Source organism: Phoxinus phoxinus (genome assembly GCF_949152265.1).
Source record: "Phoxinus phoxinus genome assembly, chromosome: 22".
Classification (NCBI taxonomy): Eukaryota; Metazoa; Chordata; class Actinopteri; order Cypriniformes; family Leuciscidae; genus Phoxinus; species Phoxinus phoxinus.
Genome location: NC_136897.1, coordinates 9,397,124 through 9,412,176, shown reverse-complemented (window position 1 = coordinate 9,412,176; position 15,053 = coordinate 9,397,124). Strand labels below are relative to the sequence as shown.

At 42.2% G+C, this 15,053-nt stretch overlaps 1 protein-coding gene across 2 annotated transcripts in view; it reads left to right on the top strand.

Moving 5' to 3' along the window:
• LOC306990813 (bactericidal permeability-increasing protein-like) overlaps positions 1 to 15,053 on the top strand; it is a 48,127-nt gene that overhangs the window by 28,086 nt on the left and 4,988 nt on the right. For both annotated transcript variants that reach the window (XR_013795942.1, XM_079598085.1), the window contains exons 4-9: positions 4,254 to 4,385; positions 4,483 to 4,638; positions 9,584 to 9,647; positions 9,741 to 9,801; positions 9,935 to 10,026; positions 10,136 to 10,312. Coding sequence is in view for 1 of the 2 variants with exons in the window: in XM_079598085.1 (XP_079454211.1) it covers positions 4,254 to 4,385; positions 4,483 to 4,638; positions 9,584 to 9,647; positions 9,741 to 9,801; positions 9,935 to 10,026; positions 10,136 to 10,312 (682 nt within the window). In the remaining variant the exon portion in view is untranslated. The remainder of the gene's footprint in view (positions 1 to 4,253; positions 4,386 to 4,482; positions 4,639 to 9,583; positions 9,648 to 9,740; positions 9,802 to 9,934; positions 10,027 to 10,135; positions 10,313 to 15,053) is intronic.

Below are 15,053 nucleotides of genomic sequence, written 5' to 3'. Positions count from 1 at the left end.
AAATAATTGTACTCCCATTTGGTTATATTTGTACTTCACATGATTTTAAATGTCCCCTAAATAAGATCATAAAATATATTTACTTGGCCTGACAAACTTCCTGAAAAGATGATGCAGTTTACAAATAATTATTTGTTGAATAGTAGGGCACAACTGGGCTAAAGACACACCTTAAGAAAATGTGCTTTTCACTAATCCCATAGTGTATGTGTAATAAACGTGTGAAGGCAGACAGATTAAGACTCAGATTAATAAATTTCCACCACAAACTTTAGTAATAATAATCCAAACGGGTAGCGATCCCAACAGACAGTAGGTATAGCCGTCAACGTGACCGAACAAACTCAAAGGGAACACACATGAAGTTATATACTAAATATAATGAGGTGAACACACCTGAACCAAACTAACTAATCACAGTAACCATAACAAACTAAACAGTGGTGGGAATCTTACAAATGGACACATATGACTGAAATATGTTGTTATTGAACATTGATGGAACTTTTGTGTGAAAAATAAATCATAAAAGTGGTTTGTTTTGTTTATAAATCTTAAATTATATGAGGTGGCAATGTGGGCCATTTACCCAACACACGGGGTAAAAGGCTTACCAGCATGGTGCAAAAGGCATTATAAAAGTATAGATACAAGTGGGGTACAACGGGGCAAAAGGCGTACCAGTGTAAAAGGTGCCTTTGATTATATTTTCCTCTTAGCCACTAGATGGCACAAAAACTTGCTGTAGCACTTCCAAAACATCCGCTTTTCAAGATGCACATGGAAATTTGATCAGCCAAATTTCCATGTGCATCTTGAAAAGCTGATGTTTTGGAAGTACCACTTGTACAACAGTTTTTAAAGTTTGTAAAGTAACAGTTTTTTAATAAAAAAAGAATATGTAAAGGTATGATAGTATTTGGGGTAAAAGGCGCCCCTGTTATCGGGGCTAAAGGCACAATAATTAACATAATAATGAACAGCTGGCTGACTTTTCCCATAGACAGTATATAAGATGGAGACAACGATGGTTTCAACGGAGAAAAGTGAAGTCAATTAGAAGCACTCACTTCCTAATGGCTGGGCGTACTGCGCAGTCTCAAACTGAGCTTGACGACGTAGATGTGACGTGAGCAACCTGTCTGACAGTTGTAAGTCTTCTAGTAGATGTGCCGAGAAAAATCTGAATCATTCCCTTCCGAATCTTGCAGAGACGGAGAGCGTGAGTATTAGCTGTCCATGAGCTAGCAGCAGGATCAACTTTATGACTCTCTATGGGCTTTTCCCTTGACTTTATCGGACTTTATGCCTCCACGTCCCCCCGATTGCTTGCGAGCTTCTCTGCCTGTCTATACGGTAATTTCTCGACTGTGCAACAGTCGAGCGGTTATGACGCAATCGTTAGCCTATTTTTACAATAACTGCTTCTACGGGGCCATAACGTAAGATGCAAGGTAATGGAGCCTTTTATACATTGTCGTTTTTCTTTAGTAATAAATAATGGACAAATGGAGTCTTTAAATGCCTCAGATGTAAAGTTATTCGCTGTCAAAGTGACACCAAAATGAATGTAGTCAATGGAATGCTAACAGCAGGTGATGGTTTGCTACAATGGCGGCCCCCGGGGAAGCTTCAGTTTCCGGCTGATGGATTACCCCCTTGACTTTTTCAGTCTGACATAACCAGACACAACAAACGTGTAGCCAGTCAGCATTATCAGCAAGAGGGAGATTTAAAGAAAGACTGCAAAAAGAGAGATGGATGAGAGACATTACAAAATAGAAAAGCTCATAAGATTATCACTGGAAAATGAAGGGTTATGATCAGGAAAGAGCTTTAGGACCCGGGTTAATATTAGAAAAATAGTTAGTTACACTAAAGGCACCGGGGTGGCGGTGCCACCGGCTTGGGCCCTCCATCGCTGCTTGCAGCTATATTTATTTATATATATATATATATATATATAAACCGCCACCCCGGTGCCTTTGGGGTTCCTGTGCACGACGGGCAATAACGTAACTCCGCTTTGACTGTCGAGAAGAAGTCTGCTTTAGAGCTTGCATCAGTGTGGGTTCTGCAAAAGTGCGCATCGAGGGCACATATCAACCACAAAGTATGCGTGAGCACCCTTCTGAAACCTAAAATGAAAAATTAGACACCCTACAGTCTCATGGACTTAACGGACACATGAAATCAGCAGCCATTGTAAGTACACAACACCGAAAATTCATATGAAGTGTGGTATATATATTAATTGAAATTACTGTACTTTAAAACACTTGTTTAAAAGAAAAAAACACATGTATACATAGTATAAAACACTAGATGGCACAAAATACCTATTTTTAATAGAGTCTTTCTGCCCCCCTCCCCACACACACAGAGATAGGGGGGGGGGGGGGCTGTCTGTGTGTGTGCCCTCCCTCCCCTCCCCACACAGACAGACAGACAGACAGACGCACACACACACACACACACACACACACACACACACACACACACACACACACACACACACACACACACACACACACACACACACACACACACACACACACACACACACACACACACACACACACACACAGACAGAATGGCAGGGGGAACTCTGTCAGAGAGAGACAAAACCACATTCAAACCAAAATATCTGACTTCCTGTTGGTCGGTGCTAATGACTGTAAATGAGAAAGTTGTCCGGCTCGATGTGCACAAAATACATACCGAGTTTTGTGACTGTAGGTAAAAATAACCCCCCCACTTTAGTCAAAAGCATCTTGAAAGTAACACACTTCCTGCTGCCAGTTGGTGGCGCTATAACTTTGACTCACAATACTAACATCCATGTGATCGGCCTCTTACAACGAACACACTGCTGAAGTTTCATCAAGATCAATTAATGTATGAGGATGTTATAACACACTTCCTGTTTCCAATATTCGCCATAAATTCGTTTCCTTGCCACGGCCAAACCGTTCGAGATATCAGAAATCCCCTGGCAATTTATCATCCTCCATGACTTGACTTCATGCTGACCGAGTTTCGTGGTCATCGGATGAATTCTCTAGGAGAAGTGTTTCAAATGCCAGAACATGCGTTTCCATACAACCCATAATAGCCGACTTCCTATTGGGCTGGTGTAAAACTTAGAGCACGAAAGTTGTTTGGCCCGATGAGATCTATATGTGTACTGAGTTTCATATTATTACATGCAATCGTGTTTGATATATGGACATGTTTTCGAATCCCATTCCAGGGGGCGCTGACGAGCCCCGCTGACGAGCCCCCCTGCCACGCCCGGGTTCCAACTTCAGTCCGGCCCTGATGGCCGCGGGTTCTGGCATTTGTGCAAAGTTTCAAGAGTTTTTGAGCACGTTAAGGCCCCCAAAAGTGCCCAAAAGGTAGTAAAATAATAATAATAAAGAAGAAGAAGAAGAAGAAGAAGAAGAAGAAGAATAAAGAATAATCCTAAGAAAAACAATAGGGCCTTCGCCTTTTCAAGGCTTGGGCCCTAATAATAAAAAAAAAGAGTTAAATTAAATTAGATAAATCAATTGGCATTTTAACCTAAATTCGAGGTCATGATAAAATGGAGTTAGACAAAAGTTTAATTGGAATTAATTACTTTGCCACACTGAAAAGACTGAAGGAATGCTGACTTCTGATTCCATTTCACAGACTCTATTGGAAACCGTCGTTGGACCAGTGGGCAGGCTAAAAGGCCCACCATCTCGTACATTTATACGATTTTAAATAAACATACAACTCTTATGATTTATTTTCACACAAAATCTGTTGCTACATTGATGTTCAATACAAACATATTTCATTTTTCTGCAATCACACACTATGGGAGTAGTAAAAAGGACATTGTTCTTAAGGTGTGCCTTTAGCCCCGTTGTACCCTTGTTTTGAAAAATGTTAAAAATATTTGAACAAGTTAACACAAGTTAATCACTTCAGCAAAGTTTGTACTAATTTTCGTTTATTTTGATTAATAAATGAATACATTTTTACTATATAAATTTAAAATATTTAAAATGGCATTAAAATCGTTTAATTTAAAAAATACAGAAACAAAATTATTTAAAAAAGTAAAGATTATGAAAAGCATTGAATGAGATCCCTCAATACTTTTATGTAAATTAAATGTATTTAATTTATAAATACATTTTATTCATTAAATCGGACTGGGGGAGTTACTGGATTGCTGGTGATATGATTGCTGGTGGTAATATCACAAATATACATCATAGGATGCAGATTGTAAACCTGGGACTTCCCAAATCAGCATTGGGGTTAGTTCCTGATACTGGAGTCATGCTTTCAATTGGCGACGCCTATATCAATCTGCATGGAAATTGGAGAGTCAAATACCTCAGGATCATGTAAGTTGTGTGTCCACATTACTTATTCTCACAAGCTAAATTAATTAAATTCAGAAACATTTAAAAAAAGCTAAATATCTGATCTCTTCGCACAAAGAAAAGACAGTGGATCATTTGATCTGGCAGTGAGTGAACTGACCATTAGCACCACTATTGCAGTCATGAGTGATGACACTGGCCGCCCAACAGTCAGCATGACCAACTGTGCAGCAACTGTGGGAAGTGTCAACGTCAAATTTCATGGCGGGGCCAGGTAACTGCACAACACAGCAGTCAAAGTCAAAGATGAATATTAAATTACCATATTATGTCAGCTTCACAATTCAGATGAAAGGAAAATCTGTCATTACAGTTGCTCTTACAAATTAAAAGTTGAATGAAGAAGGATCCATTCCACAAAATAACGTACTTGGTTACTAACGTAACCTCGGTTCTCTCTAGAGAGAGGAACGAGTACTGCGTAGTAAACTACGCTATGGGGAAAATCCTTTTCCACGAGAATACTGAAGCCAAAAATTATCCTTAATTTTGTATAAATGTAAAGTGCATGCACGACATGACACGCAGTACTCGTTCCTCTCTCTAGAGAGAACCAAGGTTACGTTAGTAACCGAGTATGTTCTCTTTTGAGAGATACTCTCGTACTGCGTAGCAAACTACGCTATGTGGAACTTAATGTAAAACGTTGTGCGTGCTGGGATCCGACACCAAAGACCCAAGGTGACCAGCCGGGGTACATACAGTGCATAATCACCCAGGGGACTCACAGGGAATTCTGGAAGAAGAGGAATTCAGCCACTATCTTCCAAAAAAAGGCGACTGAGAGCGGCCCTGCTATTTATAATAGCCATTTATAACAAGACTGAATTTCAGTCTATCCCCTTTTGGCCATATTAGACCAATGGTAACCTGGCTTGAAGAGCGGGAATCTAGGTTATAAAACCTGATAAATGTAGACGGGGATGCCCAGCCTGCCGCCATACAAATATCTTGCAAGGCAATCCCACTTGACCAGGCCCACGATGAAGCCATGCTTCTCATGGAGTGCGCTCTGACACCCCTTGGTTGTGTAAGCTAGAGCTATTGTGTCCACTATCCATCTGGATAGGCTCTTTTTCGAAGCGGCTAGTCCCTTAGAACGCCCACTAAACGAAACAAAAAGCTGCTCCGTCTGTCTGAAAACAGACGAGCGAGGCACATATGCTCTCAATACCCTGACCGGGCAGAGAAAACTGTCGTCCTCATTTTCCCCAGCGTAGGGCAGACAGGGAAATTACCTGTGCCCTAAACGGTGTGTTTAGGGATTTAGGAACATAACCATGCTTAGGTTTGAGTATAACCCTCGAGTCATTAGGCCCAAACTCCAAGCACGTAGCACTCACTGAGAGCGCCTGTAAGTCCCCAATGCACTTCACTGAAGCGAGAGCCAGAAGAAACACCGTCTTGAGCAACAGGTGTTTGAGATCAATCTCCTGTAAAGGCTCAAAGGGATGACCTTTCATGGCTTCCAGTACCGTAGAAAGGTCCCATATGGGAACTGTAGGAGGTCTGGGAGGATTCAGTCTCCTAGCTCCTCTGAGGAACCGGATGACTAAATCGTTCCTTCCTATAGACTGGCCAAGCGCTGTTTCAGAAAACGCTGCTATGGCCGCCGCATATACTTTGAGTGTGGAAGGGGACCTGCCCTTATCCAGCAGTTCTTGTAGGAAGGAGAGAACCTCTGCCACTCCGCAATCCGGAGGTGACACGCCGCGAGCCGTGCACCAACCAGAAAATACCGACCATTTAGAGGCATAGAGACGTCGCGTAGACGGAGCTCTGGCCTGCGTGATCATGTTTAACACTCCCAGTGGGAGGTCAGCGGATACCCGTTGAGGGCCCACACATGAAGGGACCATAGCTCTGGGTGAGGATGCCAAATCGAACCATTGGCTTGAGAAAGAGATCCTTCCTCAGAGGCACTGGCCACGGGGCGGTGCTTGCTAACTGCATCACAACTGGGAACCAAGGCTGGCTCGTCCAGAGTGGCGCTATCAGCAGCACTGAGCATCCTTCTTCCCTGATCCGTTCCACCACCTGGGTTAGGAGGGAGACAGGGGGAAAAGCATAGAAAGGACGACGAGGCCACGATTGGGTCAGAGCGTCCTTGCTTTTCGAGAAAAATTCTGGACAGTGAGCGTTTTCCTGAGACGCGAACAGGTCTACATCCGCTCTGCCGAATTTCTTCCACAGCAGCCGTACTGTCTGTGGGTGCAAAGACCATTCTCCTGTCGGAATGTGGTTCCTGGACAGTCTGTCTGGTCCTACATTCAGGAGTCCCACACCATCGGCCGTGGCCGGGACACCAGAAAATACGCTCTTTAAGGGATTTATCTGGGTAGCCGTGAAAGCGGCTTTTGTGTGCAGGCAAGCGGGCAATGAGACAGGCTTGTTGGATGCTATATACACTGGACCAGTCACTTCTCTTGGGACTGGACGAGCGGCAAACTTCGGTGAGGGTCCGGCCGCAGCGGGACTTGAACACCGTCGTTTTCCTAGGAGTGCTAGGATGATTTCGGGGACTCTGGCTTCAACGCGATCTTCGGCCACGGGCCACGCGTCACGGGGCGGCGGCTAGAAAATCGAGAGCGCGGTCTCGAGCTCTGTGTCTGGCGGCGTTGAGACGAGGCGTTGGGCGGAGGCTTAGGCTGTTAGCTCTGAGCAGACGGTTTCGCACGGCCTGCTGCAGAGTTGGAGCGCTTCGGGAGGAAGTGCTTCATAGCCTGTGTCGCTTTCTGCACCTCAGCGTACCTGTCGGTGAAGTCTTTGACCGAGGTTCCGAAGAGGCCAGCAGGGGAAAGCGGCGCGTCGAGGAACGCGGTGCGCTCTGCATCCGGCATGTCAGAGAGCGTGAGCCAGAGATGTCTCTCAGACACGGTGAGCGCTGCCATGCTCCGTCCGATGGCCTGTGCTGCAGACATTGAAGCGCGGAGAGCGAGGTCCGTAGCGCTCCTCAAGTCCGCCACAAAGATCGCGTCAGGTCCCTTCTTGTCCAGTTTGCGGAGGAGATCTGTAGCGTGGCCATCGTGTGCAGCGCTGACGCAGCCTGTCCATTAGCGGCGAAAGCACGGTGGAGCAGGGATGACGTCATGCGGCAAGCCTTTGAGGGCAGTGCCATCTTAGCACTCCGTCCAGCGGAGGGCGGGCATAAGTGCGTTGCTATAGGCTCTTCGACCGGCGGGAGGGAAAGGTAGCCTCAGTTTTTGGCGTCGTCAACAGTGGAGAACGCCAGAGAAACAGAGGGCCGTGTCCTGGTCGAAAACGGGGAGTTCCAAGCTCTAGCGACCTCTTCATGAAGCTCAGGAAGGAGGGGCGCCGGCTTGGATGCAGGTGAAGTGCTGTCCGTCGAAGCACGGACAGGAGGCGCGAGATCCACAGAGCTCGCCCAATCCTCACTGCCTGACCGCAGAAGAGAGCAGGAATCCCCTTCTCTCAGCATCGTGTCGACCTCATCCTCGTCGACGACAGAAGCGGCGGCAGGCTGCGGCCGCTGTCCGTCGGGGATCGATGAGGACGAAGCCGGTGACGTAGCTCGCGGGCGCACCGGCGAGCTGTGACGGCTGGGAGAAGGTTCCGGGTTTCGCTGAGCACGGCGCTTTTTACGGCGCGGTACCACAGCGGTGAACACGGGCTCTTGCAGTGATGCCAAGCGAGTCCTCAGAGTCGCTAAAGGCAACAGCTCGCAGTGAGGACAGCCGCCGTCCGCGAGCGCGAGAGTCGCGTGGCTCACCCAGGCAGGAAACGCAGAGAAAATGGCGGTCCCCGTCGCTGAGTGTGGCTCTGCACGAGCCGCAGGATGCCATCTTTAAAAAGACGCTTGCTTTTTTAGATGGAGTGTGTGTCGCGCCGGCGAGCACACACAGAGGTTAGAAAAAGGATATGGAAGCCGGATAGCGCAGCTGAGAAGGAGATGAAGGCGGCGTGGCCAGCAGCTTCACGACTCGTCCCGCTGAGTTGCTTTGTCGACGGCGCGGCTTCCTCTCGGATCCAGCGATGTAGATGTCTTCGCTGAAGGATTAAAAATCACAGAGTTAAAGGGATAGTTCACCCAAAAATGAAAATTCTGTCATCATTTACTCACCCTCAAGTTGATGGACCCCATTGACTTCCATAGTAGGAAAAGAAGATACTATGGAAGTCAATGGGCTCCATCAACTGTCTGGTCACCAACATTCTTCAAAATATCTTCTTTTGTGTTCATCAGGAGAAAGAGACTCATACAGGTTTGAAACAACTTGAGGGTGAGTAAATGATGACAGAATTTTCATTTTTGGGAGAACTATCCCTTTAAGCCTGCGAGTGCAATTTATAGCCCTAAGCCACGCCCGTTTTGGCGGGACGTGAAGCGGGAGGGGTGTGACGTCACTCTAGGTCTCGCTCGATAGGCTTAAGCAGTTGCCCGCACAGCAGCCAATCGGCGCGCGAGCTGTCTCGCCTAGGTCTGTATGCTGTGGCAACGCGTTTTACATTTATACAAAATTAAGGATAATTTTTGGCTTCAGTATTCTCGTGGAAAAGGATTTTCCCCATAGCGTAGTTTACTACGCAGTACGAGAGTATCTCTCGTAAGAGAACTGTTCTTTTTTATAATATTTAATGATTTACATTTACATGTAAAAATAATATTTTAGAGGAAGTGTATTCAATTACATTGAAGTAAAAGGGGAAGATTAGCTTTGGTTTTGGGTGATGTGATTTTTTAGCTGTACACCTTTTATGTAAAGAAATAAAAACATATAATTTTTCTTACAGAATCTTTCGTCATAGGATTGTATAGTTGGGTCAATTTTAAGGAACATTTATTTGTTTAATTGGGGGGGGGGGGGGGTAATGCAGTAACAGTTATGATGTAGGAAACATGATGCAGTTGTTTGTAACTGTTTGATGCAAGAGAGTTAGAAAAGTTCAGTGAGGCAGGACAGGCCAATATTAACTTCTAAGAGGAGATTTGATAAGCTGATAAACTATAGTAATTGGATTAAACAATCTAAATGCTAGCTATGTAATAGTTGAATATTAATAATTATAATATAAAATCAGGAATTCATGTTATTTGACAAAAAAACAAAACAAATGACAATTGAAGAGTTTACATCTAATGAATGTGTTAGAACAAACATTTTAATTTTCTGCACTATTATTTCCTGTATTTATGACAGCTGGTTGTATAACCTCTTCAGTTCCTTCATTAATAAGGCTTTACGCAATGCTCTACAGAAACAGGTAAGGAATCTAGGCTGTGTGAATGCCCTCTATTAAACAAGAACTGAGATACAATACAAAGTTTCACAAACAACAATCGATTTGCTGTTTCAGATCTGCCCTTTGGTGGCTGACTCCATTGCTGAAATGAACCCCCACCTGAAAACATTAAATGGTGATATGATAAATTATTATTTGTTACTAATTCAGGATTGGTATGAAAACCATCATTATTCAATTCAATTACCGAGTACACACAAAATAATAATAATACTAATAATACAAATTTCCTATTGTTGACCCTCCAGTTTTAGCCAAAGTTGACCAATATGCTGAAATTGACTACTCCATGGTGGGGTCTCCTGTCATTTCTAATACTTCAATTGACTTGGATTTAAAGGTCATCTTAAATTCTACCATGTGTGATATTTCTCTAAAACATGTCAAATTCTCTCTAAAAAAACAAAACACATTTTATAACTAAATTTAGATGTTTTCACACTTTATAGGGTGAATTCTACAACATTGGACATCACAAGGAGCCCCCATTCTCCCCAACACCTTTCTCGTTGCCTTATCAGGACACTAATATGCTGTATATTGGAGTATCTGCCTTCTCCATCAACTCAGCAGGCTTTGTGTACCACAGTGCTGGCGCCCTTTGCCTCTACATCACTGATGACATGGTGAGATACCAATTAAATTATATTTTATATATTGGAGGGGTGAATACTTTATTGTCCAAAAGTAATCCAAATTAAAGCCACCCACCTTGTGTAAAAATTGAAGGATTCTTTGAAGCCGATAATCCATGAAATTGGCTAGTTGCACCTTTATATACTGTCTATGAGTTGCATGTGGCTGCCATGTTGGATTTCCGAACAGCGAGTGTGCGGATAGACACTTCCGGTTTCGCATTACGCCCGGAGAAAGCCGAAAACGATCTCTTATAGATGTTTATAGAATCAATTATATCACTTAAAATACTACTAAGATCCATATTACTATCACACGAGCCAATGGCAATTAAATGCACGGATGCTTAGTCAGATGAATGAATGAAATACAACTGTTCAGAACAGAAGATTGTATTGGACTCATGCTGCATACGCAATGACAATTATGCCTACTGTAAATATAGAGTTACAACTACGATTAGAGTTGTTAAAATACCCCGTGCACAGTCACATGTTTGCCTTGTGATAGGCTACAATTTATCTCCATAAATACTATTTTCTCAATTCTGTGCATATATTTTCACAATTGCTCGATCAATATTATCATTACATATTTTACATTTACATTTTTAACTGTAGGTACCATAAACAATTTAATATAAGTTTGTGTATATTTTACACGTAGTAAAATACTGTATGTGCTGCTTATAAACACCAGACAGATAATGATTTATGAAACATAAAGCTCTTTACTCATCTTACTTGCACAAAATAAATGCAGTAATAGAAAGCATAGAAACGCACAGGTGAAATACACTGAAAATGATATGCATTAAAAAATTTGGTCGGGTTGAAGTCATCCCTCTGGATCTTCTGCATCCACTCAGCCCGTACTGCAGCGTCAACGGGGAATGCATGAAAGCTGACTTCTTTGTTGTAACGTGACGAAACGGTACATAACTGCACACAACAATGAAGCGCTGAGGCTGTCACCCTCTTGAATCCTAAAAACACTCATTGTGAAAAATGATCTCTCAGGTAATGGAACTCGATCGCTGTTGTCTCTTGCTCTCGCTGTCTCCCGCTCTCGCTGTCAGATCACCGGAAGTTTTCACCTGAAGTACTGGCCCGCACACTCAGGGTTCGAACGTCAACGGTTGCCATATTGTGCACGGAGCGAATTACCTCCATACCCAATGTTAATGCTGAATTTAGTATTTATTTTCAAAAGAAAGCAATACACGGTTAAAGCTGGTCTATCTCACAATAGGCTTGTTTGAGATGCGCCTCACCTCACCTGAAATTGAGGCGAGAGTAGGCAGCTGCAGTGAGTAGAGCAATGAAAAAAGTGCAGGCAAGACAGACAGTTCTCTCTTCTCGTAGTGGATTAACACTCATATGCTGTAATTTAAGGTCTGTTGCTTTTATATGGAAATAAATATGATGAACAAGACATCCAAAGTGGTTATTTAATTCCCCCCAAAAGACATGTTTTCCATCAATTTTATAAATATGACAACAATCACATGTCCCAGAGAGATTGCACTCTCTGAGAGTTTGGGAATATTCACACATTCTCTCACAGAGAGAGGTTTAACAAGACTTTAATATTTACATAATAAAAACATTATTCACAATTCACAACATCATCAAATACTCAATAATCAAATAAAATTAATTAAAAATCTAGAACCAACTGGCCCTCATCAATTACACACAAAACAAATTTAAGACACCAAATATCATCAAAACACCCTTTATTTTTTATAAGATTATAATATACAAACTCTATATTTAACCTTCCAGCTACAAGGTTGTTGAACATTAATTCAGCATCAGTACTAAGAAGATTCAGCCCTTCATTCTTTCTCGTCTTCCAAATTGCTAATTTTGCAGTTCCGATCAAGTAGTTTAACAAACACGCTTTCCTTCTGATTAAGAATCTGTACATCACACCCCCAATAAACACTTCTTCTAAGAATTTTTCATCAAATGCTTGAAACCATCTATCAAGAAGATTAAAAAGACCTTTAACCCTATTACATCTTAAAAACAAATGTTCCAAATGTTCTACCATTCCACAAAACCTACACTGTTCACCCACTGCTGGATTCAGGTGCACCACGTGTCTGTCCGTAGCTATCGCCCCGTGAATAAGCCTCCACTGCAGATCAGCAGTGCCCTTCTCTATGGGAGGTTTATACAGGGCTCTTCACCTGTCCCTCATGAGGAAGTCTGGCTTCAACAAACCTGGCCACCTTGAGGCTTTTTGTCCTATAAGAGAGTCCTGGTGTAAAACTTTGACTGTAGAGTAATATATTGCTTTTTTTGATGCAGACTCAAAATATTCCAGCAGCAGGGTTTTAAGAGAATTGACCCCACATCTTCATCTTCATTTTGTGCCTTTATGAGATGATAGATTTTAATTCCTGGGAGTTCCTGTTCATTCGTCATGTCCATCAAAGTTCCTCTCCCAATGTACTTTCTGTAACAAAAGCATTGACAATCTCCTCCATCAACTTTTGTGTCAAGTGTGAAGATCTTAAGCCAGTCATTTCTTTAAGTTCCTCCAGCGATTTCCATCCATCTCTATTCAAGAGGTGTCCCAGCTTGACAATTCCATTTCTCTGTAAGTATGCACTCACACTTACAGAGGACAAAAGTCTTGTTTGAGTCATTGGATTAAAAATGGTTCCCCTAGAACCCAGTTCCCAGGTTTATCAACCTCTCTTCCAACTCTAAAAATAGTTCTCCACGAATGCAACATTGTCCGGTAAAAGTGTGAAAGCTCAGACATGTTTATCTTCTCCAGGTTCATTGAAAATAAATGTCTATCCAATCCAAGACCCCCCGTTTTTTGAAGAATTGCTTTTGCAGTCTGAGACCAAACCAAGTTCTTATGGTAGAGAAGTCTCTGTACTGCTTGGATTCTGAAAGCACAGATTCTGCTCCTCACGTCCACCAGACCTTGGCCTCCAGTGCTGCTGCGCGAATCCAGTGTTCTCCACTCCAGAAGAAATTCACAAAATTCCTTTGTATCCTGCAGATCAACTCATCAGGTGGCTCCAGTACCACAAGTCTATGCCACAAGATAGAGGCAGCCAGGTTGTTTACCACCAGAACTCTTCCTCTGTACGACAATTGTGGTAATAGACATTTCCATCTAGACAATCGAGCATTCAACTTTTCCAGCATTCCCTCCCAATTTTTTCCTTTAAATGTTGTATTTCCTAAAAAAACACCTACAATTTTCAACCCTTCTCTTACCCACAGCAATCCACCCGATAATTTTGGAGGTCCTAACCCTCCCCACTGACCAATAATCAACCCTTCACTTTTTCCCCAGTTAATTTTTGTTGAAGATGCCCTCTCATATTTTCTAATAATTTCCGTTAAAATGTCAAAATAATTTTGACTTGTGATAAAGACTGTGATATCGTCTGCATAGGCAGATAATGACACCCTACTACTACTACTACTATTTATACCAGGAAGTAAAATTCCATTCGATCTCTCCTTATCCTACACAACAATGGCTCAATAGCGAAGCTATACAGTTGTCCAGAAAGTGGGCAAACCTGCCAAATACCCCTTGATACTGGTATTGGTGCACTTAATCCTCCACCAGCTTTGACCATCACAAAAACATTTGAATATAACAACTTAATATAATATATAAAATTTTCTCCAAATCCAAATTGATTAAAAAACTTAAGAAGATACACATGGTAACCCGATCGAATGCTTTCTCTTGGTCCAAACAAAGAATACCCAGGTTTAAATGATTAAATAAAAAGAGGTTAATCCATGATTGACCTTTTGGGAATGCAATACATCTGTTCATTTTGAACCAATAACTCTAAATAACACTTTTAACCTATTTGTTAAACACTTTGACAGTATTTTATAGTCCAAACACAATAGAGAAACTGGTCTCCAATTCTTTAGAAGACCTAGGATTTCCTTTTTTTGGAAGCAAAGACAGTATAGCTCTTCTGCAGCTTATAGGAATGCTTTGAATGAGTACTTCATAAAGATCTTGTCCTAATATATTCCAAAAAGTTTGGTAAACCTCAACTGGCAGTCCATCAATTCCCGGAGAATGTCCACATGATAACTGTGTCATTGCTTCTGTAATCTCCTGAAAAGTTATTTGACTGTCTAGTGATTTTTTTCCCCTCATCCTCCACCTGAGGTAAATCTCTCAGCAAATCAGAAGCACTCTCAGCTTCACAGTTTAAGTTCTTAGCATCATACAGTTCTTTGTAAAAGTTAACTGCCAGCTTTTTTATTTCCACTGGCTCTGACGTTATAGTCCCATCAGGCCGTTGAAGATGATATATTTGTTTTTGTTGGAAGCTTTTCTTTTCAAGGTTGAAAAAGAATGATGTAGGAGCACCCATGTCTTTAATGAAACAGATTCTCGCCCTTACAATTGCTCCTTTCACTTGCGAGCCAAGTACTTTCTTTTTCTTATTCAACAGCTCACTCTGCCCAGTTCCATTATTAAAAATAGTACTTTCCATTCTTTGAATGTCTTTCTCCAAGCTTTTTACTGCAAACTTCACCCTTGATGTATTATGTGAACTGTAATTTTGACAAAATATTATTATATTTACTTTGCCAACATCCCACCACTGACACATGTTTTCAAAAGAATCTTTCCGCATTTTCCATTTATTCCAGAATAATTACTATAAAATAATCTTGTAATAATTTTACATTAAAATGTCAAAAATAATTTGGCTTT